The 27,723-nt window shown below is 45.1% G+C and overlaps 2 protein-coding genes across 2 annotated transcripts; one reads left to right on the plus strand and one right to left on the minus strand.

Moving 5' to 3' along the window:
- Positions 1-2,045: 2,045 nt before the first annotated feature.
- On the minus strand, positions 2,046-5,293 carry LOC123180525 (wiskott-Aldrich syndrome protein family member 3). The gene is made up of 7 exons (XM_044592595.1): positions 4,814-5,293; positions 4,624-4,689; positions 4,007-4,113; positions 3,797-3,917; positions 3,435-3,719; positions 3,275-3,346; positions 2,046-2,553 (listed from the first exon to the last, which is right to left on the minus strand). The coding sequence occupies exons 1-7, from the start codon at positions 5,276-5,278 to the stop codon at positions 2,461-2,463; spliced, it is 1,209 nt and encodes a 402-aa protein (XP_044448530.1). The 5' UTR covers positions 5,279-5,293; the 3' UTR covers positions 2,046-2,460.
- A 17,735-nt stretch (positions 5,294-23,028) lies between these two features.
- On the plus strand, positions 23,029-26,875 carry LOC123180532 (uncharacterized). Its single transcript, XM_044592602.1, has 7 exons — positions 23,029-24,404; positions 25,021-25,060; positions 25,162-25,223; positions 25,651-25,739; positions 25,985-26,058; positions 26,144-26,251; positions 26,338-26,875. Exons 1-7 carry the CDS (start codon positions 23,594-23,596, stop codon positions 26,732-26,734), a joined length of 1,581 nt encoding a protein of 526 aa, XP_044448537.1. The 5' UTR covers positions 23,029-23,593; the 3' UTR covers positions 26,735-26,875.
- The last annotated feature ends 848 nt before the right edge of the window (positions 26,876-27,723 follow it).

Here is a 27,723-nt window from a genome sequence, read left to right on the forward strand (position 1 = left end):
CTCGTGTACAACATTCAAACCCACAGTTGCATGGAAGCGTAGCGATAGCAGCATAACGATGTATGCGCCGCATGCACAGGTGAGAACAGAAGACGTACGGTTCTTGGAAAACGGAACAATTCCGCCGCGCCGCGGAAACTCCATTGATTCTTTGACGTAAATGTTTCCTCGGGAAGGAGGACACGAGCCGGCCGGCGAACGGTGAGCTTCTCGATGGTGGAGTCTCCACGCATTTATTTTTCGAAGCCCAAGAGTCTACAGGTCTCTTTCATCTGCAATATGGCTGGCCATATATACGGCCGGCAGCGGGCTGCAGCGCTCTGAGTTGTTGGATCGGCTTCCTCCTCACAAACCACATGTTGGGCACCATGCCGCCGCAGCATGCTCCCGAGCTCAAGGACGTCGAACATCTCGTGGAGGCGATCCTCATCCGCCTCCCGCCCGACGAGCCTGAAACCTTTCTTCGCGCCTCCCTCGTCTGCAAGCCGTGGTGCAGCCTCCTGTCCGACCATGGCTTCCGCAGCCGCTACCGCGCCTTCCACAAGACAGCCCCCATGCTCGGCCTCTTCCACAGTGAGTACCGCTTCGCCCCCTTCATCTCCACCACCAAGTTTCTCCCGCGCAATCCCCGGCACAACTATTCCCATTTTATGGCCGACTGCCGCCACGGCCGCATCCTCTTTGAGAACAAGCACTCCCTGGTCGCCTGGGACCCCATGACGGGCAACACCACGAAGCTGTCGCTGCCACAGAGGGATGATGCAGCAACAGTTTTTTCGAGCGCAGGTGTGCTTTGTGCCGTGCGCGGCTGCGACCACGGGGCTTGCCACTTGGGCCCATTCTTCGTGGTCTTCCTCACCCTTGACAATGACGAGGCTGTGGCTACGGCCAACGTTTACTCGTCCGAGACAAGCACTTGGAGCTCTCCGTCCTCCCTTCACCTAGGTTTTTTTGAATATGAACTCTACTTGTCTACCATCACCACATTGCTCACCGGTGACGCGCTCCATTTTCTCTTTGTGCGCGACTATCACGCTGGTATTCTCAAGTACGACTTGGGCACGTCTTGCTTGTCGGAGGTTGAGCTGCCGCTGGAGATTCTGGTCACTGACTACATTCACTCTCCTGTCCTCATTGCATCGGAGGAGGACGATGGTCGGCTGGGGATTGCAGATCTGGACGAGGAAAACCTCGGCCTCTCCTTGTGGTGGAGGGAGGTGGGTCCCGACCAAGTTGCAGCATGGACACAACCAACAGTCATCAACCTCAAGAATCATCTCCATCTAGGTGATCCAGAGGCACGACGTCAGTTGGTTGGCTCTATTGAAGGCACGGCCATAATTTTTGTAATCACAGATCTTGGCACCCGCAAGATTGATCTCAAACTACTAAGTTCAGAGAAGCTGAAGCTGACTAGAGAGTTTTCTGGATCTGACGATGATTTATGGCATCTTGTTCCGTATTTTAGCTTTTACAATCCACCAGGTATATATATATATGTGGTCTTTTACAGATGTTATTTGCGAGTAGCTGTTAATAAGTGATAATACTACAATTTTGTCAGTGGCACAAATAGATAAACTGGCCGATTCAGGAGAATCACTACCAGAAAGCACACTTTTCCCCACGGCCAAAAACCCACAGGAAAAGACATATAACCGTCAGGAAAATATTTCCTGTCGGCTGACCAACAGGAAAAATCCGTCGGGAATACAGTGACTGGGAAATAAGTAAATGCCTGACGGTGACCTGACAGGAAATAATTTCCTGGCGGTTTTTCCTCACCGTCACTCTCAGGAAAATGTTGCTCCGTCAGGTTTAGACAACAACTTAATCTGACATCTCCCCGTCAGGAAAAACCCGTCAGGCAAACTATATTTAGTGTCAGTAGCCGCCAGGAAAATGGCATCGCATCACATATATGGACAGCCGACAGGAAAACGTTGTAGCCCACAGAAAATTGAGTTGAAGGTGACTATCCATTCGTTTAATCAATACAAATTCACCATGATATGTCAATGACAGCCAAGCATCCAAAAACGATCTGTACACGTCACATAGAAGTTCAATATATACATTTGAGCAAGAGTAACATACAACTATGTTACACACCTACAAGCCACCAACACACTACATACCACTAATTATCTGGGACACTAGCAATTTACATGGATAGTAGTTTGGCCAGTAGCACTATGTTGCATCACAGTGCACAAGGCAACACACTGGTAGAAAAATACATGGGGACTACTACAGGAAAACATCACTTACATATCACTTCACACAAGTGAATGCAACAAAAGGTAAGCAACTAAGTTTCGCTAGTGGCATATGGTACTACTACACACATCCAAAATACAAGAAAGACCATTAGTTGACATGGAAGTAGACTAGTGAGATCCTCCTCCAGAGGCACCGTCAAGATTGAAGCCACGATTGTCATCGTCACCAACAATGTTCTCACCATCGTTTGTTGCCTTCAATATTGTCATGCCCGACCTCATGGTCCATAGGGCCATCGCCTGAACTAACATGGGATGAATTGGTGTTTCCCTACGAAGTCATACACAGCTTGATGAGAACATGCACATAAGAACACATGATTTGAAGATATTTCAGTAATCTCCAACATTTTATAACAGGGCAGGTCTTGCTTTCAAAGTAACCAGATTTACAATATTACAATTAATTTCAATAGAAGCAAGCTGCACTTAGTTCTGCTTACATCTCTGGCTTCTGTTGTGCTACACGTTTGTTTCTTTTATCTAAAATCTAAGATCTCATAGTTGCATACACCAACAAACATAGTAAAATATACAAGGTTTACTACTAGCAGAAAGGAACATGACTAAGCTTGGTGAATAACCACTTAATTAAATGGATAACTTACAGCCAAAGAATTACAAATTCCTAACCATGATATGAAAAGGAAAAACCAATCTACAGCTTATTTAGCATGCTGGTACACATTAATACAAAAGAAACATCTACAAATACTCCTAGCTTGAACCAACAAGACAAGCTCCAGCTAATCAGAACTTAAAAAATATGCTATAAATGATAGTCACAGCAAACTTGGCTAACTACCGAAGAGACCAGCAAAAGGTTAATGTAGAAGATTGTGTGGACCGATGCAAGGTTCCCATTTTATAGGCAATCAACAAGCAAGAGGTTTTACTAGCAATAAATGATAGGCTTCACTAGCAGTAGGCAATCAACAAGTAGTAAGTTTCACTAGCAAGCAGAGAGTCAACAAGCAGTAGGATGTACTGACCTGTGTATGAGCATTAGATTGACCCTGAAGGAACCACTCCGGTAGCTCTTCTCCCATCTTTGCAAAAAGCATCTACCAAGAATAAAGTATACAATGGATTAAGGTAAAGCATATTTATTCAAACTAAAACAAGGATTCTAGTAAAGGATATTTACATTACCTTGAACATTTGGTCATGAATTTCTGTTTTCCTTTTTAGACTCTCATCTGTACTACGCAATTGTTCATTCTCTTGGATAGCATTCCGGTAAGCAGTGGAAATAGATGGCTTCAGATTTGTTGCCCTGGCAGCAGAAAGAACAACAGCTTTCTTCACAACACCAGATGCAATCGCTACACGGCCATGAGGCATGCCACCCGATGTGTTGTACAAGACCCTTTCATCCAAATCTATGTCCTGCCAATTCTCTGGATATGCTACCTTCATACCAGTAGAATAATCATCCTAGAACAACAACAATAAACTCATGTTGCACATAAATGACAAGCTAACACAAAAAAAGGATAGGAGACCGAACATACAAGGCGTTTTTGTGCTTTCTGGCTGCTGATTGCACCACTATTGCCATTTTCATCATGGTTTTTCATACCAGATTTCATCACAGCATATGTGTTCATTATTCTCAGGTCCAAACTTATGTTCCTACAAGTGCAATCAGATAGTTAAGTGAAAGCATGCTACAGCCACTAAGGATAAGTTGTAGTGAAACGTATATTCAGTTGATGTCTTACCAAAAATTGCCTATACTCCGTGAATGGTCGTGAACCTCCGTGACTTTGAGCAACATCTTCAGATTGCAAGCGGGATTTTTGGCCTCTACACCTTGCTTCCTTGAAATCTTTTGAGCACCAATAACTACAAATGTGAGGCCATACAGTAGGACTAAACCAATCAACTGAGAAATGACAACAACTAATAATTAGGTAACAGCCAAGACAAAATCCTATTTATGTGCAAATTACCACGTCTCATCTTCACATGCATACACTACATATCCAGAAGGCACATAGCTAGTAAGGGTAAATATTACATGGACATTAACCGTTCCAGTTTTTCAATAACTTGACAATGGGATTGGTAACATCACACATAACAGTACCACCCAAACTCATACAAAGAGCAGTGCCATTTTTTGCGACATCAAAACTGAAAAATCAATACAGTTCAAAGGAAAACAAAGAAAGCTATTCTCACGCATAAGACTGATCTTTTCACCAATGAGCCAACAAAAAAAAAGAGAGTTGGCCTTGCTGTTGTCAGACCTAGATTCTAAATAAATTATATAAGCAAGTGAATCAAGACATATATCACGTATTTTTTGATTTTGACTACCAAGGCCCAGACTTACCACAACAAATGGAGTAGTTGTTCTGGACAAAAGGAGAGATGACGCAGTTCCCGGATGAAATGGATCCTGCGAAATGAGGTGAACAGAGTAGCAGCAGGTCAGCAAGATTTCTACAACTACCTGCGAAAATGGATGACCAAAAAGAAGAAATAAAGGGAAGGAGCAGGGCAGAGGGGTGGAGCAAAGTTACCTTGACGAGGTGGGAGAAGATGGGAGGCGATGGGGTCGGGAGAAGGGAGACCGGTGGTGGTGGGGTGTATTCGGTGATGGGGCGGGAGAGAGGAGACCGGAGACCGGCGGTGGTGGCGGGGAGGGCCGCGGTGGAGACCAGCGGTGGTGGTGAGAGAGGGCGGCGATGGAGGTGGGTTGGGGCGGCGCTGCAGGTGTGGTAGGGGCGGCGGCAGTAGGAGGGCGGCGGCGGTGGTGACAGGCCGTGGAGGTGTGACTGGATCGGGGGCGGCGGCGGCAGCACTGTGGAGTCGTGGTGGTGGTGAGAGGAAGCGGCAATGGAGGTGGGATGGGATGGGGGCGGCGGCAGTGGGGGGCGGCGAGGTGTGGCTGGATCGGGATCGGGGGCGGCGGCGGCGGCTGGACTGTGAAGGCTCGATGTGAGCCGGGAGGGGATGAATGGGGAACTTTTCGTTTTCTTTCTCATTTTTTTTAATCTCCCGTGGGCTTTTACGCACAGGAAAATGGAACCCGCGCGAAGCTTCCTGTCTTCGGCCCGTGAACCTTCTTCTCTATTCGCGCGAGAGATACAATTTTTCCGCGCGCATAGCAATTCTTTTGGCGCGAACACGGGCTTGTTTTGGACGGGCTGGGCTGACTCTTTTCGTGTGGGCCGACTCACAGGCCAATGTATTTTCCTGTGAGTGCCATCCTACCCTACAGGAAAATGAGCTATTTTTCTCGCTGCCAGGAAAAGCCCGCCAGGAAAATACATTTTTCTGTGAGGTGCTTCGGGCCTCACAGGAAAATTGGTGACCGTGAGGAAAACTTCAGTTTCTGGTAGTGAATGTGAAACAGGAAGCAGCAACGAGGAATCAGGAGAAGTGAAGCTAGAAGCAGCGATGATGGACATGAAATAAACCGATAGATGCTGGGAGCAGCGATGATGAATCAGGAGAAAGTGAAGCTGGAACCAGCGACCAGGAAATGGAAGAAACTGATGCTGGGAGTAGCGATGATCAATGATTATGATGCAACAGGAAGTGCAGCTGGGCACAGCCATGACGAAGAATAAACCTCGAAGGAATTAGGTCATCTTGTCTACTATTTTGGTATTGGTTTTCGTTCTAGGTTAGTTGTAATTATTGTTTCTGAAGATGGCAGAAACATTTCGGTGACGCAGAGTCCGAGCATTGTCCTTGCAGATCTCATCCGGTTCTATTATGCTCTGTTTATTTTCAGTATTGCTAATAGCAACTAGTATATTATTGGCAAGCTCAGAATTTAAAACTTAACCATGAAACATCCAGGTCTGTGCGTTCAAACACTTATGTTATTATTGTTTGTTGCACTGAGTAAGCGACTGCATGTACATGCATATAACTCCTAGAGCATGGTTCTACTGGCTCTCTAGCAGTACTATTCAACACGGAATATAATTAAAAATCTATCATGAAACATCTAGGTAAGAATATGTGCATTGCAACAGGGTGTTTCAGGTATCTTGCCAAATTATCTTCCCGGCAATTATTTGATCAAATGATGCTCCCAAGGAGGTATACATGACTTGATGTGTGCCTCAAAAATGAACACGAGCTCCCTTTACTAGTTTGGTGCAAATTGGCTGGGTTCCCAACACGATGTTCTTTCATTAGTACAGAAGCCTGTGAAGCCCCATTTAACCCGCCACTGGAGGCCGCCTAAGAAAAGCTTGTCCTGCAACCAGTTCCTGTACTTTCTTCAGGATTCACGTTCAAGTTCAGGCCATCCATGTAAACTATGGCCTGGAACAGCTTGACTACTAATAATCATGGTACTACTACTACTTGCTGTACTTCGACCTGTAGCTCTCAAGTCTGGGCAGTTTGCTGCAAACCGCGTCACTCCACCTTTGCAGCTCCCGCATCGGAGGGCATCACGCGCTAGCACTGCTGCCTTCGGAAAGTCAATGAAAATTCAGTTTACAAAATCGACCAGACAGAGATGTGCAGTGAGGTGTCTGCATGGACTGTTGCAGAGAATGAAATAGTTGATAAGGCAAAAGACTTAGGAATTTCATTGGGGTCAAATGAGAACGAGGTTGTGAAATCTGTAAACGATTTTTTAGACTTAGAAGCGGAGAGGGCTTCAGAAATAATTCGCAATCTTGCATCTGTCAAACCCATGAATGACAATGACATGAAAAATTTAGGAATGGTTGCTCTTGAAAATATATGTAACAATCTCTTGCCTAGTGCGGAGGCCGAAGATGAGGAGGGGTCGGAGTAGAAGTGGAAAATTTATCTTGCTTCTACAGTTCGTAGAAGCGCTAGAGTTAAGCTTAAGAAAAAATTCCATAATGATCTATGAAAAAGAATCTTTTGGAATAGCAAATGTCTAACTGACTTGGCTAAACGAAGGTTCTTGCGGAGACAACGATAGAGCAACACTTAGACTTTATTGCGCTTTTGGAAACAAGACGAGATAACTTTACCTCTCAGTTCCTTGCAACTCTCTCCGAAGGAATTGATTTTGACTCGCACATCTTACCTCCTGGAGGAAGATCCGGTGGGATTTTACTAGGGGTTCAAGTGTGAAACGCTTGAGGTGCTTAATATGGTTCGGGGAGATTTTACGGTTAAGTTTCGGGTGAGATCAAAATTGATGGTTTCCAATGGTCTCTTGTAGCTGTATATGGGGCAGCACAACCTGAACTCAAACCACATTTTTAGCCGATTTGATGTGGATCTGTGGAGATGAAACCCTGCCAACCCTAGTCGGGGGGGGGGGGGGTGGATTTTAATATAATTCGGAGGAGAGATGAGAAGAATAATGACAATTTTGATGGATGTTGGTCTATGATGTTTAACATGATTATTTAGAGTCTTAATTTGAGAGAAATTGAGCTCATCCGTAGACAATTTACATGGGCCAATTCGTTGCCCTCTCCGACTTATGGAAAGATGGATAGGGTACTCGCTAGTGTGGATTGGGAACAAAAGTACCCTTTTGTGTCGGTTCATGCGATGCAGAGAGCGATTTCAGACCACACACCACTTCTTGTAGACTCGGGAGAGGCTACCCATGTTGCAAATAAAAATGCTTTCTCCTTCAAACTAGGTTGGCTCGAGAAAGAAGGCTTTTTAGAGGTCATTGCACGTGAATGGGCCAAGCCTGTTAGTGCAGAAACTAGTATTGAGAGATGGCAAAATAAAATTAGACATCTCAGAAGGTTAGGCCAGAAATGAGAGCGGGATTTACAAACAAGAAAAGAGCGTCTCACTCAATTAATTGAAGCACTAGACTTAAAAGCTGAAGGCACTCTTCTTTCGGTTGATGAGCAAAGAACCAAGTCCGATGCTGAGCAAGGCCTATGAGCTCTTCTGAGAGAGGAAGAGCTCAAGTGGGCTTTGCGTGCTAAAGTGCTTATGGTTGTCCAAGGAGATGACAATACACAATTCTTTCATATGGTTGCAAATGGTAAACATAGGAAGAAGAAAATCATACAGCTTGAGCAAGATGAGGGGACAATTGTGGGGCATGAGAATCTGAAAGCTTATATCTCTAATTACTATAAACAACTTTTTGGGCCTCCGGATACAAGCACGATGGAGCTAGATGAATATGGTATTGGAGATATACCTCAGATACAGGCAGAGGAGAATTATATTCTCTCTGCACCGTTTACTGAGAAAGAGGTTCTGAATGCAATATCACAAATGAAACCGAATAAAGCACCGGGACCAGATGGGTTTCCAGCTGAATTCTATAAGAAATGTTGGCATATTATTAAGGATGATCTTATGCCTATGTTTCATGATTTCTTTAACGGTCATTTAGAGCTGTTTCATCTTAATTTCGGTACAATTACGATGTTGCCAAAGAAAGAAGAGGTAGTTTGGATCAAACAATTTAGGTCCATATGTCTTTTTAACGTGAGTTTCAAAATTTTCACAAAGGTTGGAACCAATAGATTAACGCATATTGCTCATTCGGTGGTACAACCGAGTCAGACAGCGTTCATGCCAGGGCGACACATACTTGAAGGGGTGGTCGTGTTGCATGAAACGCTTCGTGAGATTCACTCGAAGAAACTAGATGGGGTTATCTTTAAAGTGGATTTTGAGAAGGCATATGATAAAGTTAAGTGGCCTTTCTTTCAGCAGGCAATACACATGAAAGGATTTAGTGAGGCATGGTGGAACCAAGTGGGTACCCAAGTCCAGAAGAGTAGTGTCGGAATCAAGGTTAACGATGATATTGGTCATTATTTTCAGACTCACAAGGGGTTGAGACAAGGGGACTCCATGTCTCCTCTCTTGTTTAATACAGTGGCCGATATGTTGGCCATTCTTATTGGCAGGGCCAAGAAGCATGGTCATGTGGAGGGGTTAGTTCCTCATCTAGTTGATGGAGGAGTATCCATTTTATAGTATGCTGGCGACACTATCTTATTCATGGAACATGATAAGGCTAAGGCACGTAATATGAAACTTATTTTATGTCTCTTCAAACAATTGTCTGGCTTAAAGATAAACTTTCACAAGAGCGAGTTGTTTTGTTTTGGGAAGGCCAAAGGCGAGCAAAACACTTATAGACAATTCTTCGGATGTGAATTAGGTGCCTTGCCATTCAGTTATTTGGGAATACCGATTCATCATCGTAAGTTATCCAATAAAGAATGGAAGTGTATCGAAGATCGAATAGAAAAAAAACTTAGCTGCTGGAAGGGCAAGATTATGTCATATGGAGGTCGGCTAGTGCTGATTAACTCGGTACTGACTAGTATGCCGATGTTCCTACTTTCGTTCTTAGAAATTCCAAAAGGGGTTTGGAAGCGACTTGATTTCTTTAGATCTCGGTTCTTCTAGCAGTCTGATGAGGCCAAGAGAAAATACCGTCTCGCACGATGGGATATCATTTGCCGACCAAAAGACCAAGAGGGTCTCGGTATTGAGAACTTAGAAATTAAGAATAAATGCCTTATGAGCAAATGGCTCTACAGGTTAGAGACAGAGCCGGAGGGTATGTGGGCACAAATTATGCGCAATAAATATTTACAGTCAAAAACGCTCGCCCAGGTTACCATGAGACCAACTGACTCGCCATTCTGGAAGGGACTTATGAGAACGAAGGACTTGTTCTTTCGTAGGGTCAAACTCTTGGTTGGCAATGGGATATCAACAAGATTTTGAGAGGATACGTGGTTAGGAGAGACGCCCCTGGCCGTTCAATATCCCACCTTTATAACATTGTGCAACGTAAGGAGGATTACGTAGGCACAATTTTCCAAACAACTCCCTTGAATATTTAGTTCAGACGTGCGTTAGTTGGTGAGAGATGGAATGCCTGGATGCATTTGGTTCGGAGATTGATTGATGTTCAACTCTTCGACCATCCGGATTCGACAAAATGAAAATTAGCTAAAAAATGGGATTTTTACGGTGAAATTGTTCTATATGGATTTGATCAATTCTGGCCCAATCTCAAGATCGTTGCATATTTGAAGGGTTAAGGTTCCTTTGCGTATTAAAATTTTTATGTGGTTCGTCCACAAGCAAGTAATACTCACTAAGGACAACTTAATCAAGAGGCGACGATGGGTAGGTAGTTCGCGGTGTTGTTTTTGTGATCATGATGAAACAATACAATATTTATTCCTTGAATGCCCACTCGCCAAATTGCTTTGGAGAACGATTCATATAGCCTTCAACATTAATCCTCCAGTTGACATTGCGTCGTTGTTTGGGACGTGGTTATAAAGCTGGGGTTGAACAGACTACTGCGGCTTGTATTCGGATTAGAATATGTGCGCTTTTGTGGGCTATATGAAACTGTAGGAATGATATAATTTTTAACAGACAACACACTTTAACTTTCTTGCAGGTCATCTTGAGAGCTACCGCTTGGATCCGTACGTGGTCATTACTCACTCCTATGGACTCCAGGGAGCCTTGGTTTACTGGGTGCAACCAGTGGGAGATGGTAGCACATGCTATATTCAATCGATTCGGATGGCGGTCGCATAACAGGATAGGAGTCTAGAGAGCTTATCCTTCATATTATCGTATCGGTTGTGATAGTCAGCATGTACTTTTCTTTTTGCTTTTGATTCGCTTCGTTTGCGAGCTGTAATACTCTTTTGACTTTTTGATACTTTGTGAATTTTTAATAAGATAGCTGCATGCATCATTATTATGCAGAGGCCGGGGGAACACCTTCATTTCCAAAAAAAGGACTATTGCAGACCTATCAATCTGCTATCGTGGCTTTCTGGTCTCCAGACCATTAACCAGTTGCACAAGATGAACATGGTTTTATGCCAAAAGGAAAATGTGAACATGGTTAGTTAGCTGTAACGAGGGACTTGCAATAAGTGTTGTACAATATGTGTGAATCTGCAAAGATATCATGAGGATTTGATGCTGTAGAGATGAACATTTCACAATATCAAAATATTTTACTAAAGCTCGTACTATATAGCACCTCTCGTGCAGTACTGCCATTCATGCAATGTAGAATCCGATGCTAGTTTATAAGAGAACATATCTAGTGCACCGGTTCAATTGATGCACGGGATGCACCAGTAATATCTTAGCCCTTGGATATGAATCCAAAGGATTGGAGCAGTCTGAAAGATAGAATGATGAAATATTTGCAAAATAGAGCTCGTACTGTGCTGAAATCAACCCGCACTCTATCCTCGTGGGGCTCTCTTCGATCATTGAAACAGTGTCATTTGTTTCTTTTCTCAAACATAAACATGGTCATACATGTTGATCCTCATGCCCGAATTCAGCTTTTCTTTGACCAATTTTTTTATTTTAGCAAGATGTTGGCAACAAGGTCAACATTGAATATATTTTCTTGACTTTCAAACTTAACAACAAAATTTGTAAAAGTTTACTTTTACTGAAACTGAATTGTATTATATAATTTTGTAACCCTCGCTCTCCCCCACACGTCGGTCCCACATACACTTTTGCCCCAAATAGAGTATTTAAGTTTCAAAATGTAAAAATCAAATCAAATCTCAAAAACATATTCAACATTGATCTTGTATCAACGATCTCATCAAGACAAAGATGATGGTCAAAACGGAACTGAAACCAGACATTCAGTTCAAATTATATGACCATTTTTGTGTTTGGGCCAAAAAATTAAATCCACAGATTTATTGATGGGAGAGTGTTGTGGAGTGTGGGTCAAATGCAATAAACTATAAGGGTGCTTCTGTAAAAATGATGTAGTACAACTTATGACGTAATTTGGCCCATTGTCCCTTCATCTAATGGTTCAAAATGCACTGATGCATCCGGTGCATCAATTGGGCTGGTGCACCACACACGTTCTCCAGTTTATAAATATAATCACTATCAGACAAGTTCAGAGATAAGTCGAATACCTCTCATGCAGTATTGTTTAAAGAGGCAAGTCATAAATTACTATTTGGATGAAGGATATCAGAGCGTTTGGTCGGTCGGGGCATGCGGCTCCTGAGCTGGACCTGGTTGACTTTAGCTCATGAGTCAAACTCGTTCAACCAATAACCACAGCTTTGTATGTAACCAACTTTTCTGTACTCTTTGTTGCAACCACAATTCCGAAAACCCTCTTGCATAGAATGGCTGTGATGTTTGATAGATGCCTCAACCTGAAACAAGCTTGCAGGATGCTTCGCTTAATTCATTGGTCGCCCTAGTTTAGTGTAAATTTGCTTGGTCCCAAACATGAGTTCTTTTTATTAGTCCAATGGGCGGCGAAATCCGCGTTTAACACGCCATTGGAGGCATTGTTAGAAAATTTATCATGCAACCACTTGCTGAACTTCCTCCAGGATTCATGCCCAAATCTACAGCTTGGTGGACAACTCCAGTCGTAATCCTTGTGCTAGTTGTTCTTCGACCAGTAACTCTGAAGTTGGCACTTGCACAGATAGCCATTGTACCATGCAACACCATTGGAGCATGTGCTGGCTGGAGGGGATAAGAGGAGGAGTGGTGTTACATCTACCGCAAGGCCGACGGCGGATCCCAACGGCATGGCACCGCGGAGGTTCGACGATGGGCACGTATTGGAGATGGACTTGCGCAGGAGAAGGAAGTTGTCTGGCGTCATGGTGGCGTTGATGGCAGAGAGGCCTGGCAAAGTCGGTGCATCAGTTCTGCTCTGGCAGAGAGGCCCTTGCAGCATGCGGTGCTCACTGGGAGTGTGTTAGACCGGTGTGGGACCCAATCCAGGTAGTGCTTAGATGGGACACCCGGCTTTAGATGTTAGGCTTTGATGCGATGTCTGTTTGGTATTAGGCCCGGACATTCAGCACCGCCTTCATCGAGGGGATAGGAGTAGCAACAACGTTGTCAAGTTGGTGGCTTCAAGCTTATATATTGATGTAGTATCTCTTTGTATGGTCTTTATGAATAATTAATAATATGGCTGCATGCATCGTTCAGATACAGAGACTGGGGTACATCCTTCTTTCTAAAAAAAAAAGTAACTCTGAAGTTGGCGGCAGTTGCCATAAACCACAGATCTGAAACCTGACACTCTTTCCTCGCAGCATTGGTTTCGGACACTTGGTGCAACTACGCATCAGGTTTCTCATTTGATCTGTGTCCACATAAACTGCTCAGACATGTCAATTTTGGATTCTGGTCTTCAGACCATACCCAGCAGCAGAGGATGAACATGGGTAGTTAGTCGTAGAGAGATTTGCAAGAAGTGTTGCATCATCCTAGTGAATGACCAGTTTGCAAGATACCGTGAGGATTTGATGTTGTAGATGTTGAACAAGGTTGTGCATTGGTAATATTTCACAGCATAAAATTCGTTGACCAAAGATCATATGTACCAACTCACCTGCATTTCTGTCCAGCAATGTAAAGTCAACTAGTTTAAAAGTGTCATTGCCAACAGAAAAGTTTAGTTCAGTCTTCTGTACAATAAAGAAATGTTCAATGATGATGAAAAAGTCAAATAGCCCAGCACTGTTGTTTGGTCAGGTAAATCAAATGGCATTGTTCATTTATTTGGACGATAAACGACAATCAAACAGTTTGGTTGGTCGGGAGTTGGAGCTGGTTTGATTTTTGCTCACGGGTCAAAATGATTCAACCAGTAATCTTAGTTCAAACCATGGCTTGGAACAACTTGACTAGTGCTAATCATGGTGCTACTTGCCGTACTTCGACCAGTAGCTCTCAAGCCTGGGCAGTTTGAAATCGGCAAACCGCGGCACACAACTACCGCATCGGCGGGCTGGTGCTGCTGCCTTCGGAAACCGAATGGAAATTTAGTTTACAAAACTGGCCAAACCATTAACCAGTAGTAGCACAAAATTGGCCAGATATGAAATGAGGTATATGCATGAACTCTGCAGACCTGTTAGTGTACTACTGCGGCTATCTGCGACGCCAGGGGTCCCTCAACTCTAGCACCGCAGGCCTCCCCCTCCCCCTCCTTCTGCCGCCGCGTGGGCCGTGGTGGCGGCGGGCCCGGTGCCGAAGGCACCTGGGCGGGTGGATGTGGCGCGATCTCATCTGAGGCGGCAGGGGCGGCCCCTCTTGTGAGATCCGAAGGCGGCGGCTGGGGCGGTGGCCGGAGCGGCGGCCCTGTGGACGGCGGCGGTGGCAGCGCCCCATCTGGCGAGGTGGCTGATCTGTGCGGAGATGGTGACGGCGGCGACTGCGGATCCAACGCCCCGATCGGATCCGCCGCAGGGTGGCCTTCCGCCGACCGGCGGCGCGTGGAGGGACCAGTGAGGAGATGACGGATCTCCGCCGGATTACCGACGAAGCTGTTCGTCTTCGTGGCGAGGCTCCGTTCGGTTCCAGCCAGCCGCGAGATCGGGACGACGTGGCTTTCGGTGAAAATCGCGCAAGACTGTGGTCATGGCGAATGATGGCGGCGTCTCGGACGTCGTTCCCTTCTCGAGGCATCGTTGTTGCAGGTCACGTCAACCTGATCGGGAGGTTCTGGAGAAAACCCTAGATCTGGGTCTACCGGATCGGACGATGACGACGTTTTTTATGTCGTTCTCCCTCCTGGGGGCATCGTTATCCATGGAGGCCGCACAATAATCAAAACAGAAAAAATGTTAAGTGGTTTTCCAAATGCCCAAACTTCAGATCAATGGTTTTCCAAGTGCCCAAACTTCAGAGGTACTAGCACAAATATTACCACTGGAGCTGTCCGCCAAGCAACTAGCACAAGTACAACAATAATGGCCTGAACTTGGACATGAATCCTGGAGGAAGTTCAGCAAGTGGTTGCAGGATAGGAGATTATTGTGCGGCCTCCAGAAAATTGTTAAACCTGCATCAGAAAATTTGTGTTGACATATACAGAAAAAGTAAACTGAAAACAAAAAAGTAACAAAGAAACCCAAAAATCAAAACAGAAAAGGAAAATAAATAAACCAAAGAAAGACGAAAATAAAAAATAAAATCAAAGAAACAAATGTAAAAAGAATGAAAAAAACAATGAAGGAAACAGAAAGAAAAAACAGAGAATATATAACAGAACCAAACAAAAACAAAACAAAAGGAAAAAAAGCAAAGAAAACCAAATGAAAATGAAGAAATGAGAAAGAAAAAACCAGTAAAACAAGGAAAGAAACGAAGAAAATCCATTGTTTGAAAACCCAGTAAAACTTGTATTTGAAAGAGAGAGAAAAAGGGAGAAAACCGGTGAAAATGAAAGAAAATAGTGGAAAACCGGACTGTGTCGCCTTAAGTAGGATGCACCCTACATTTCATCAATAATCCGACACTACCATCGTGGTTAGCTACTCTGCGAATTACCAAGGAGACCCTGGATTGAGCCCCCCCCCCCCCCCCCCCCCGCTCCTTTTCTTTGTAATATTTCTTGTTTTAAGTTCGCTCCAATGGGCCGGCCCGTCACGTTAGACTTTTGACGCGAGAGCAGCTTCTGTCTCGCTTACTGCGAGACATAGCTCTCGTGTGTAGAATTCGGGAGCCGTGGTTAGTCCGGGACCAGGACGTAGGGTATTGTGGGATCCTTTTGTCAGCCGGTGACGGGCTTGTTTACTGTGTCGGCCTGCCTCCCAGTTTCACTCATGTGTGTTTAGCCACTCCTAAGCCACCTATCATGGCCCTTGTGTCGCGCATTGGGGAAGATGGGAAATTGTCGTTGTGCGTGTATCACTAAGAGCAACTCTAGCAGCCATATCGGCCGGGCCGATCTGTATAATAACCGTCAATATAATGATTTTTGGTGAAAAGACCACTCTAGCTAGCAAGCCGATCATGGAGGGCGCTTCAAATCAAGCCCGCGAGCTTCCGTATTTGGAGGTTGCGGGACATTGGTTTGGAGGGCGCTCCATGCGGCACACACGGGAGAAAAGTTTCACCTCCCTTCCCAGCTTCCCGCGGAGCCCATCTCCTCACCTTGTCAATGGTGTAGACGACCGGATGTCCATGGCATCACGAAGGGTGCCAATTAATGGCGGCCACTTGTGTGGCATTTCCCTTTCTTTGGCCACAACCACCATTTCCCTTTCTGTGGCCGGACTAGGTGCTGCTCTTGAAGGAGAGGCAACTGCCCTAATCACCGAGGAGGAGGAGTGGGATTTTCATCATTGTTCAAAAAAATTTACCATGCTTTAGGTGGGACATCCACTAATGTCTAGCTTAATGCTTAGTATAATTTCAATGGATGTCCAGCTTAATGTTTAGTATAATTTTGAGCATCGTCGCCATTGGAATCGGTACCCCGCCGCCCAAATCGTCGTCGTTAGAATCGTCCTCGCCCTAATCGCCATGGTCGTGGTCGTCTTGGCCCTCGTCGTCGTGCTTGTGGTCGTCCTCGCCCTCGCCGCGTCCATGACCAGCGGCATCGATCTCGTTGCCGCCAACCTGTTGATGATGCAAAATCGGAGAATAAATATGTAGCCAATGACATATGTGGGTCACATATGTAAAAGTAATGAAGGCTGAGATATGACAACTCTTAATTTGCACGTCGTCTCACGATCCTTCAAAAACATGGAACACACTATATGTGCGATGTAGTGACTGCGTAACTCTGCTAGAGTTGCTCTAAGCAGGTACATGCCTTCTCTCACGGAGCTATGCTTGTGGACGAGGGTGTGTGTATGGGGTTAGGGCCGCTAAGAGGAGACGTACCTTCCATCAAATCTCTCCTTCCCATTCCCGGTTTGTTCTTCTTCTCTTCGTTTTTATTCATTGTGTTGTGGTTCTTGTTATTTTGTTGCGGTTTGGGGTTGTCAGTTGTGTGGATGAGGGGATACATTTGTGTGTGTGTGTGGGGGGGGGGGGGGCAATGCTTTAGGATTCTTTTGGGCCACGAAATTTGCGAGTGCACCACCTTTGTTTGAGCGACATATTTGGGTGGTCTTTTCGTTTTCACCAGACGGGTTACACCCTATATTGATAGTGTTGTCTTGCTTGTTTCTGTAGAGGCATTGGTGGATGGACGGTCGGTCACTAGCTGGGGTCAGGTTTGTGGTTGGGTGTGTGATGATGTATAAGCAATTTTCTTTGGTTTGATATACTCCATAGAGCAACTCTAGCAGAGTTGTCATCTTTCCAGTAACTTCTAGTACTACAAGGTTGATGGAGGATACGGTACGTGGCCATGGACGACGCAGTTGGAAGCACGATATGGCAGCTACCTCTTCTTCCTTTTTATGGTGGCTTCATTCATTGTTGTGCATGTTCATATGGACGGCCTATCAGTTGAGGTTGCGCTGGCGAAGAGGTTAAGCGTATGCGTGTACTCATGCATTTGAGCCTGGTCCATGTACTACATTTACCTTACATACAACAAAACATTGTCAAAAGAAAAATACAACAAAACTTGCTCTTGACGCAGTGGTTGTTCCCCGCTTCCTACGTAAAAGCTACGTAAAAGCTACGTAAAAGCTACGTAAAAGGCCTGGTTTCACTGTTGTGGCCCATCGATAATCATCTACGTAAAAGCTACGTAAGCCTACGTAATTTTCCTAACTACTTCTCTTCGCCCCCTCCCCCTGATTTTCCAGGGGGTGGGGCCCTTCCATCCCAATCGAACCAATCCCTTGTTTCCCCGTTCTTTTTTTTAGGTGAAAACCGTAAGTAATTACACGTGGCCCATACCGAATGTCAGATCAGTCGGATGGTAAGAAACGTCGTACATTTGATTTTTGCTCTTACAGTTTTGGTACGTACTAGTACTTGTCGACTCGTGTCCAACTTTCAAACCCACAGTTGCATCTTGCATGGAAGTGCCGCATCCACAGGTTGACGGGCACGTAGGAGTACGCATGTTTTGTCATGAGTGCAACGCGTGAGAAGTGAGAACAGAAGACAGTTCCGCGTGGAAACTCTCCATTGATCTTTGACATAAATGTTTCCTCGGGAAGGAGTAGTATGCTTGGTTCAGTAATAAATGAAAATATGAAACGGGAGCAGGAGAACGCGCGGTGAGCTTCTCGATGATGGAGGAACGCATTTATTTTTCGGAGCCCAAGAGTCTACAGCTCGCTCATCTTCAATAGATGTGGCCATATATACGGCCGCGGGCTGCGCAGCTCTGGATCAGTTCAGCTTCCTCGATCGCCACCAACAACATGCTGCACACCATGCCACCGGAGCTCAAGGACATGGAAGAGCTCGTGGAGGGGATCCTCATCCGCCTCCCGCCCCACGAGCCTGAACACTTGGTCCGTGCCTCCCTCGTCTGCAAGCCGTGGTGCCGCCTCATCTCCGACCATGGCTTCCGCAGCCGCTACCGCGCCTTCCACAAGACACCTCCCATGCTCGGCTTTCTCCACACTCGCGACCGCTTTGCCCCCTTCATGTGCACCACAAAGTTTACCCCCCGCGCTCCCCGTCACCGGCACTGGCACCGCTATCGCCATTCTGTCGTCGACTGCCGCCACGGCCGCGCACTCCTTACGTACCGGGACGAGGATGAGAAGCATCACTACCTGGTCGTCTGGGACCCCATGACGGGTAACACCAGGAAGCTGCGGCATCCACAGAGGGATCGTGCAGCAACAGATTGGAGCGCAGCTGTGCTTTGTGCTGTGCACGGCTGCGACCATGGGGCTTGCCACTTGGGCCCATTCCTTGTGGTCTTTGTCGTCATTGACAGGGACGAGGGGGTTGCTACTGCCACCATTTACTCGTCGGAGACGAGCACTTGGAGCGTTTCGGCCTCCGTTCACCTAGGCTTTGACAGAGATGAACTCTACTTTTCTGGGATGCCCATATTGCTCACCGGAGACACGCTCTATTTTATTTTCACGCACGATATCGTTCTTTATCCTGGTATTCTCAAGTACGACTTGGGCACGTCTTGCTTGTCGGAGATTGAGCTGCCGCTGGAGATTCAGATTTATGCCCACCACGCTCCTGCCCTCATTGCACCGGAGGGCGATGGTCGGCTGGGGATTGCGCATATGGTTCTTTTCGACCTCTACGTGTGGTGGAGGGAGGTGGGTCCCGACCAAGTTGCAACGTGGACACAACCCACAATCATCGACCTCAAGGATCATCTCCCCAGCGATCCCCAGTTGACGCCACCAAAATGTGAGTTGGTTGGCTCTGTTGAAGGCACGGCCATAATTTTTGCAAACACAGATCCTGGCACCTAGTACTCCCTCCGTAAACTAATATTAGAGCGTTTAGAATACTAAAATAGTGATCTAAACGCTCTTATATTAGTTTACAGAGGGAGTACATGATTGATCTCGAGTTACTGAGGTCCGAGAAGCTCACGAGCGAGTTTTCTCTACCCCCTATCTGCGACGAAGTATGGGCTTTGTTTCCCTATATTAGCTTTTACGATCCACCACCCACCAGGTATATGTATGTTTATTACTTCTGTGTACTACTCCCTCCGTAAACTAATATAAGAGCGTTTAGAATACTAAATTAGTGATTTAAACGCTCTTATATTAGTTTACAGAGTGAGTACTTTATATGGGGTCTTTTATATATGGTTGTCATCTGCGAGTGGCTGTTACCTCATACTAGTATACTTTTTTCAGTGGCACCAATAAAGGAAGTGACCAATTCAGGAGAAAGTGAAGCTGGAAGATGCGACCAAGAAATGGAAGAAGCTGATGCTGCCATGCTGGGAGCAGTGATGATCGGTGAAGCAGCAGGAGGAAGTGCAGCTGGACATAGCAATGACAAAGCATAAACCTTGAAGCAACAAGGTGTTTGTTCTGTCTACTGTTTTGATATTGGTTTTCGTTCTAGGTTCTAGTAACAATTATTGTTTCTGAAGATGGCAGTAACATTACCATGATGCTGACTGCGAGCATCGTCTTCGCATATCTCGTCCAGTGCAATTATGTGCCATTTTTTTCCAGCATTGCTCACAGCAACTATCTATTATTTGCAAGCTTGGAATTGAATGAAACATCCAGGTCTGTGCGTTGAAACATCCAGGTCTGCTTTACTCAGAAAATTGGCGCATATCTTACTTCAGTATGCTGGGCCAAATAAACCTGCATTCTTTTCAGTTCAGTATTTCTGAGGTTGACCTCAATATTTAGTTCATTTTATCATTTGCCGCACTTGGTAAGCGACTGTACACATAACTCCTTGCTCATGGTTCTACTCGCTTTCTAGTAGTACTATACAATACAAAATATAATTAAAAATATATCATGAAACATCCAAGTAAAAATATGTGCATAGCAACAGGTTGTTTCAGATATCTTGCCAAAATATGTTCCAAGAAATTATTTGGTGAAATGATGCTCCCAAGAAGGTATAAATGACTTGATGGGTGCCTCAACCTGAACACAGCTCAGTTTAGTTTGGTGAAACCGCGGCACTCCACCTTCGCAGCTCTCCTGTCGGCGGGCATCGCACGCTGGCGCTGCCTTCAGAAACCAAATGAAACTTCGGTTTACAAAACTGACCAGACAGAAATGTGCAGTGAGTTGCCTGCATGAACTGTGCAGACCTGCCAGTCTACTACTGTGGCTTTCTGGTCTCCATAGCATTAACCAGTAGCACAAGATGAGCATGGTGTTCTGCCAGAAAGAAAATGTGAACATGGTTAGTTCGCTGTAATGATGTCCGGGAGACTGTGGTTCAACCAGTAACCACACCTCTGTAATTGGCTCAACTGCACTCTTTGTTGCAAGTAACCACAAGTCAGAAATCTTCTTGCATAGAATGGCAATGATGGATGCCTGCACCTCGAACAAGCTAGGAGGATGCTATGATTAATTCATTGGTCACCTCAGTTTAGTGCAAATTAGCTTAGCCCCAAGCATGTTGTCCTTTTTATTAGTCTGACGGAGGCGAAACCCACGTTTAACTTGACATCGGAGGCGGCATAAGAAAATTTATCCTGCAACTAGTTGCTGAACTTCGTCCAAATTCATGTCAAAGTTAAGGCCATTGTTGCTGTACTTGTGCTAGTTACTTGGTGGACAGCCTGGCTTATTGTACTTCGACCAGTGGCTCTGAACTTTGGAGAGTTGGCACAAACCACAGATCTGAAACCGCGTAGCTGTACCTCTCACTCGCAGCATTGGCTTCAGCACCAGCTGTAACCTACAAGTATGCAATCTGGTTAGATCTATTTATAACAACATTTTTCTGGCTCCTTTTCATTAATTGCTCAACGGTGATTTGTGTGCACATAACCAGCAGGGGAGTCCAACAGGTTCTGCTTATGGAATGGTGAAACTAGACATCTAGGTAAATAAGGTCATTTCTCTCGGATCACACGACACTTCTTGCAAATCTCAGTACACAAAATACGACGGAAGTCCAACAGGTTCTGCTGAGGGCACAGCTCAATAAGCCCAAGAAAATAAAATCAATGAAGCAGCAAATCATCTGCGCCAAAAGGCGACTAATCCGGCTCCGGAGGTGGCTGAGTGAGCGGTGGCGACAAGCGAAGGGCCATCGAGCGAAGGTCCGCGATGAAGGCGGTGATGGCGTCGTGGTCCAGGGGGCGGCTAAGCGACCGCCAGAGCTGCAAGTAACTGTCGAGCAGCTTTGTAAATATGAAAAAAGTAGATCCAGGTGATTCTCAGTTTCACTTTCACATTTTCTGACGTGTACATTGTATTCCCGTGTGTGATTTACTTTCTTAAGATTTCCAGTATATAAGCTGGTCTATTTTGCAGTTGTGTTCAAATTCGGAACTGGTTTGACTATCGGAACTGGAGTACATCATTAGATTATGGCAGAGTTATCAACTAACCACAAGAGATAACCCTGAGCTTAAACATTGTGCTATTTATCAACTAACCACATGAGCTTTATTATTTATAGCATGTCATTTCTTTTATTAATAACATGGCATTTTTTATTTTAAAGTGGATGGCATTTTTGTGATTAAAAGGATGACATTTTTATTTTTAAGAGCACGGCGTTTTTATTTTAAAAGAGCATGGTATTTTTTTTACCATCTCACATGGCAGCTTTATTATTTATAGCATGACAATTTCATTATTAATAACATGCCATTTTTTATTTTTAAGAGGATGGTATTTTTTGTTATTAAGAGTATGGCAATTTCATTTATTGAGAAGATGACATTTTTTGAATTTAAATGGCTTGGCAGTTTAATTACTAAGAGCATGGCATTTTTATTAATAATAGGGTGGCACTTTTAAAATTGAGATGATGGCATTTTTTTATTGGCATGCAGCTTTATTACTAATAGCATGGCATTTATATTATTAATATAATAGGGATGGCATTTTTATGCCATTGTGATGATGTCATTTTTATTATTTGAGAGGATGACATTTTTTTTATTGCCAGTTTTCCCTCTTTTTGTACACGAGATTTTGGTGATGATTTTGCCAATTTGTGGTATTTTTTTCGGTTTCTATTTCTTTTTCACAAAAAAATGTTTGCAGGAAAACAAATAGGATCATTTTTTCAAATAAAAGAGGGGACATAATTGGTGTAGAGATATGGGCTGTTTTTCTGGCCCAGGATGGGGTTTACGCTGGCTCTGTGGTCTCGGAGATCAAAGATGGCATGTCGAATATTTTTTTTTCTCGGGTCAAGTTTATTCGTCGGCAGTCTAATGTTTTAGCTCATAATTTAGCTAAATCGTGTTTGAGCTGTAATGGTTTTTGTGTTTTCACTTCTACTCCGGAATATATCCGAGAGACTCTTTGTAATTATGTTACTTGATTAATAAAGTGCCGACGTTTTCTAAAAAAAAAAAAAACGTTCGCTGGGTGTCCCTTCTTTTGTAGCGAACGTAATCGTTCGATAGGGAGCCGTCGCGCCTCTGCTCCTCCTCCCGAGTCCATCACGCCCCCCTCTCCATCGCCTGTTGCAAAACCTAATCCCCTAACCCCGACCTCAACATCCACATCCATGGCGGCACTCCCTACCGACCCCATCAACCTGATGGACCCCTACGCCACCGCCTCCACCTCCCCACGCCGCGACTGGGTCTTGCTCCACCCGTCGGCGCGTATCTCCGACCTCCACAACGCAACCACCCTCGTGTCCAGGACGACGGACGGCCAGCCCGTCGTGGCGTCCTTCTGGCTCGTCGACCCGCCGGGCGTCTCCTACTTCTCCGTCCACTGCCCCGGCCTCAAAGTTTCAGATCCGGACGACTTCGCCCACGACGATCCCGACCCCGGCGTCATCTGCGCCGACATCGTCTGCGCGGAGGCAGCGTTCCTTCTCTTCGACGTGACCTTCAACGCCCCCGACGGCCCCTTCCCGGAGTCCACCCACCACTTCCTCTACAGAGCCGGCCCCGGGGAGCCAGCACTGCACCTGCTCCCGAACCGATATTCCAGCATACGAAACCCGGCCGCAATTCGGCCTCTTGCCCTGCGGCGAGCATTATGTCGTGGCCTTCCTACGGTGGAACAGGACCATGGGTGATCATATGTTTGATGTCCATGTCTTCTCGTCCCAGACACAGGCATGGAGTAAGAAGGTTGGGTTGCTGGCTATATCAGAGTCTGATAAGAGATATTTTAGTCGGCATGATGCCTGCAGCCTGCAGGCAGATCAGGATTGGACGCTCACTGGGCTGGGTTGATCTCTTGCGTGGTATTCTTCTACTTCGCAGACCGTTCGATGAACATCCTCTGATCGAATACATCCTGTTTCCCGCGCCAAGTCCGCCTTGCTCCGAACTATCATACGACGACGACGAGCTAGGAGGATCTGACGCTCCTCAATATTTTCGTGATGTGGCCTGCTGCGATGATTTGATCAAGTTTGTCAACGTAGAATACCATGACCCTTCCAGTTGCAGGCCTTGCTGTGGCAGAGATAAAAGTTGGAAAGCCACCATATGGAACAGGAAGCTTTCTTCAGGAGATTGGCGACGGGGATTCACAGTTGATGTTGCCGATATCTCCCTTGACCAAAGCTATTCTTCTTTACTGCCGGAACTATGGGACGACGAGACAGACAAGTTACACCTGAAGAAACTGATTTTCTACACCCCCACCCTCAGCATCTGCAATGATGATCTTCTTTACGTCATGTCCAAGGTGAATGATGAAGACGACAAGGCCTGGGTCATCACAGTTGACATGAAACATGCGGTTGTGCAAGCAATAGCCCCGTTTTCTGCTGGCGACATCGACCTCCTCCCAATGTACCGTCCATGCTCCTTCCCCAAGTACCTCAACATGACCCCAGGTGATAGATCCTCCCAATGTATTTGGCAGTATTCACATTGAAAATGCTGACACCATTTAGTTGTTCATCAACTTTGAACATTAGGTAGGGTACATATGTGTTGATTCATAGACGTTGATGCATTAGAAGCATGCGTTAGGCTACCGCACATGCTAAAAAAATGTGCAAGTAATCAAGTATGGACTCATCTATAAAGGCCGACCACTCTCGTAGTTAGACAAAATTTACCGTCATGAAGGCACAGCCAAAGCTGAATCGTGAGTACTTTGCTTCATTATAAGAATTTAGGTGATGGTGAACCACCTCATTTTATTTCTTCAACCAAACAGAAAAAACAGCACGAGTCTCTTAGAAAAAAGAAAGGAAAACAATAACAGGGAATCATTTGTGATAATTCAAATTCACTCATCAGAAGTTATTCACATTGAATTCACTCATTAGAAGTAATATGGTAATTCGAATTCACTCATGAGAAGTTATATCTGGATAGGAAATAATAACACGGAATTCAGGCTGGGACCTCCCCCATTGAATCGAAAATTGAACCCTTCAGAAATTATACAGTTTCCTTCCTGATATTTTGTTCTTAACTGTTTCTTTATCCAAATTACTGCAGGCGTAGATATAACCAACAAAGTGTACAAGTGCTTTACAAGGTAATGCATATTTTGCTATCTTTACCTGTTCCAGTCTTATTCTTATTTGCATGACAAGTTATTGATTTCTACTTCTGCTGCTATTTGATGCTTATTGTCAGGATGGATGTGGAGAAATGTATTGAGGAATTTCTGTGGACTCGAGACTGGCTTAGGGAACTTTGTAACGAATTAGTCCACTTCTTGGGGCATAGCTTTCTATTAACTTCTGTTAATATAGCACATGTGCAAGTGCGCATATGCATCCAACATTTACCAATTGCATGTTTAGCGTCTTTAAGTATAATTAATTTCCTGAACATCATACGCAAATATCTGCTCAGTTTACTCTGTTTTATGGCCATAAACAATTGTTCAAGTCAAGTATAATATCTTTGAAAATTATGTGCGGTCTCCACCTTAAATTTTTGTGATCTGTAACTTTGGTGGTGGACATGTTAAGCATTTACAATCCACTGGGTTTTGTTAGTGTTATTATCTGTTGCTGCCGGTCTATGATCTTGCAAATTAACTGTGATAACCAGAGGCTTTTGTTGACACAGTGTGATACATATTTCTTATTAGATTCACATGTTTATGGTCCATTGCAGGTCAATGCTTGGAACATGAAAGGTCAATTTACATCAATTGTAGCTCACTAGTCTGTCCAGTGTCATCTCTACGTTTGATTACTCCAATAGTAAGTTCTGTTCTAGTGTCCAGAGTTTCACGTTATGAGTGCATCATGTTGTTTTGTCCTCAACTTTGCCTTGTGTTGTTTCTTCCTTAATAGCATCAATCTTTGCTTCCTCAAGTTTTGAATCCATTCCCTTCAAACAATGCACACAACTGTTGATACATCATCTATTTTCCCATAATTTGTTTTCTCGGTTCCGAATTATGAACAATCGGCTTACCTGAATCACTAAAAAAAACTTGATGCAGGTGGTAGAATACGCTTCCTCTGTTGGTGAAGGCAAAGCTAAAGCTGCCACCGAAGCTGTGAATGTTTGCTCACGGTATATACACGAGGATATATACTTGTGCAATTGTATGTTGAATTGACTTGGCTCTATTTGTGACTACGGTGTGTTGTTTTCCTAGAGCTTTGGAAGATTTCAACTGGCTACTGTGGAAGCCGCGAAGTGATGCATCAACATCTACTAAAGCCATGAGGAGAAAAATCAATACCACCCTTAAAGCTTTAAAGAAGTATTATACAAAATAAAAAAATCATGTACTTTGATTGTCAAAATGAATCATTACCTATAATTTTTACCCTTCTCCATCTTTTTCAGCGTCTTGCAAATTGTGCCACAATCAATGATGGCGGGAGGAACAACAGTGGATGGAGCAACGACCCTTGCAGATTCCTGCCACCAAAAGAGACGGAGACCAGTATTTGAACGTCGTGAGGGACCAGGCCATCAAATTGAGTACATAGAGCCTGGCTTTTCCGGTGCCAATCTATTCTGTGATCGCTGTGAGAAGGCAGGCCATGAGAAGGACCAATGTGACGATGAGCATCAAGTGGGACTCAACCGGCAACTGGAACTCGACGAGTTTCAAGTGGAGCTCCGGCAACTGCAACAGAACCTCCATGGCTCTCTGGGTCCCTGGTTGAAGCCCCAAGAGGTTTGGCTCATTTTGGCGATTGCTTTTAGTGCACTATTTCTGTATGCTTGCGATATGTAAAGTAGTATCTTCATTCGGACATAAGTGTAGGTGAACGGTCTGCTATGCAAAGTCAAAGATATTCTAGGTGCTACTTGTTGCTCTGTTGCCTGTAAATGTTTGGTCTGGGGTTAACGACGTATGAGCCTGGTTTGTATAAAGCAGTGGGCGTTAGTTGAAGCAAAGTTCTGTTGATACGTTCTTTGTTTGTGTTAAGCTGGTGATACATACTGAATTTCTCATGACGACCTCAAAAGGTATAACAAACACTGGCAATCAACTGAAGCCAATATTGAGATGGTTATATAAATAATCATCAATTGCAGAAAAGGAAGCATGGATATTTTATTTCACTACCTTGTCTTGGTGAACGACTACTAGCTGAGTGCTGCGTTGGATCTTTGATGTCAAGCAAGAAATTCGTCGTCAGGAGCTTGGTGATAGGACGGGCGGACGTGGTCCATAGCTTCTGTGCTGCTAGAACGGGCTAGAGTAATTTACTCAAAACCACCATATTATGGGCTAGGGTAACAGATCGGTACCACATTTGAGGCAGTTCACAAAAAACCACCAACAATGGGGCTAATCTGTAACGCGGAGCACTGACGCTGCGTTTTAGCCCAGAAAACAGCGAATCCGACAGGTGGGTCCCGCCTGTTAGACGGCGAGAGACGGCCGTTTCGGCGCGCCCGTCTACTAGGTCGAGCCGTTCCCCTCGATTCAGTCCACCCCTCGATTCAGCCCTTCCCCGCTCCGCTCCGATGGCGACCAGCTCCAGCGGCGACGGCGCACACGGAGTTGACGGAAGCGGCAACGACGCACTCAGGGGCGAGGGCGGTGGTACTACTTCAGGGCAGAAGCGGCTGCGCTCGCAATGCGGAGTCATCGGCCCCCACACCGATGACGGCTGCGACCTAGATCCAGAGTCGGCCGCGGCGGTGGGCCTGTCGCCGGAGCCTGGTACCGAGGAAGCAGCTTCGCAGATTGGTCCTGAGGATGTGCTCCCGTTC

Source organism: Triticum aestivum, chromosome 1A (assembly GCF_018294505.1).
Source record: "Triticum aestivum cultivar Chinese Spring chromosome 1A, IWGSC CS RefSeq v2.1, whole genome shotgun sequence".
NCBI lineage: Eukaryota > Viridiplantae > Streptophyta > Magnoliopsida > Poales > Poaceae > Triticum > Triticum aestivum.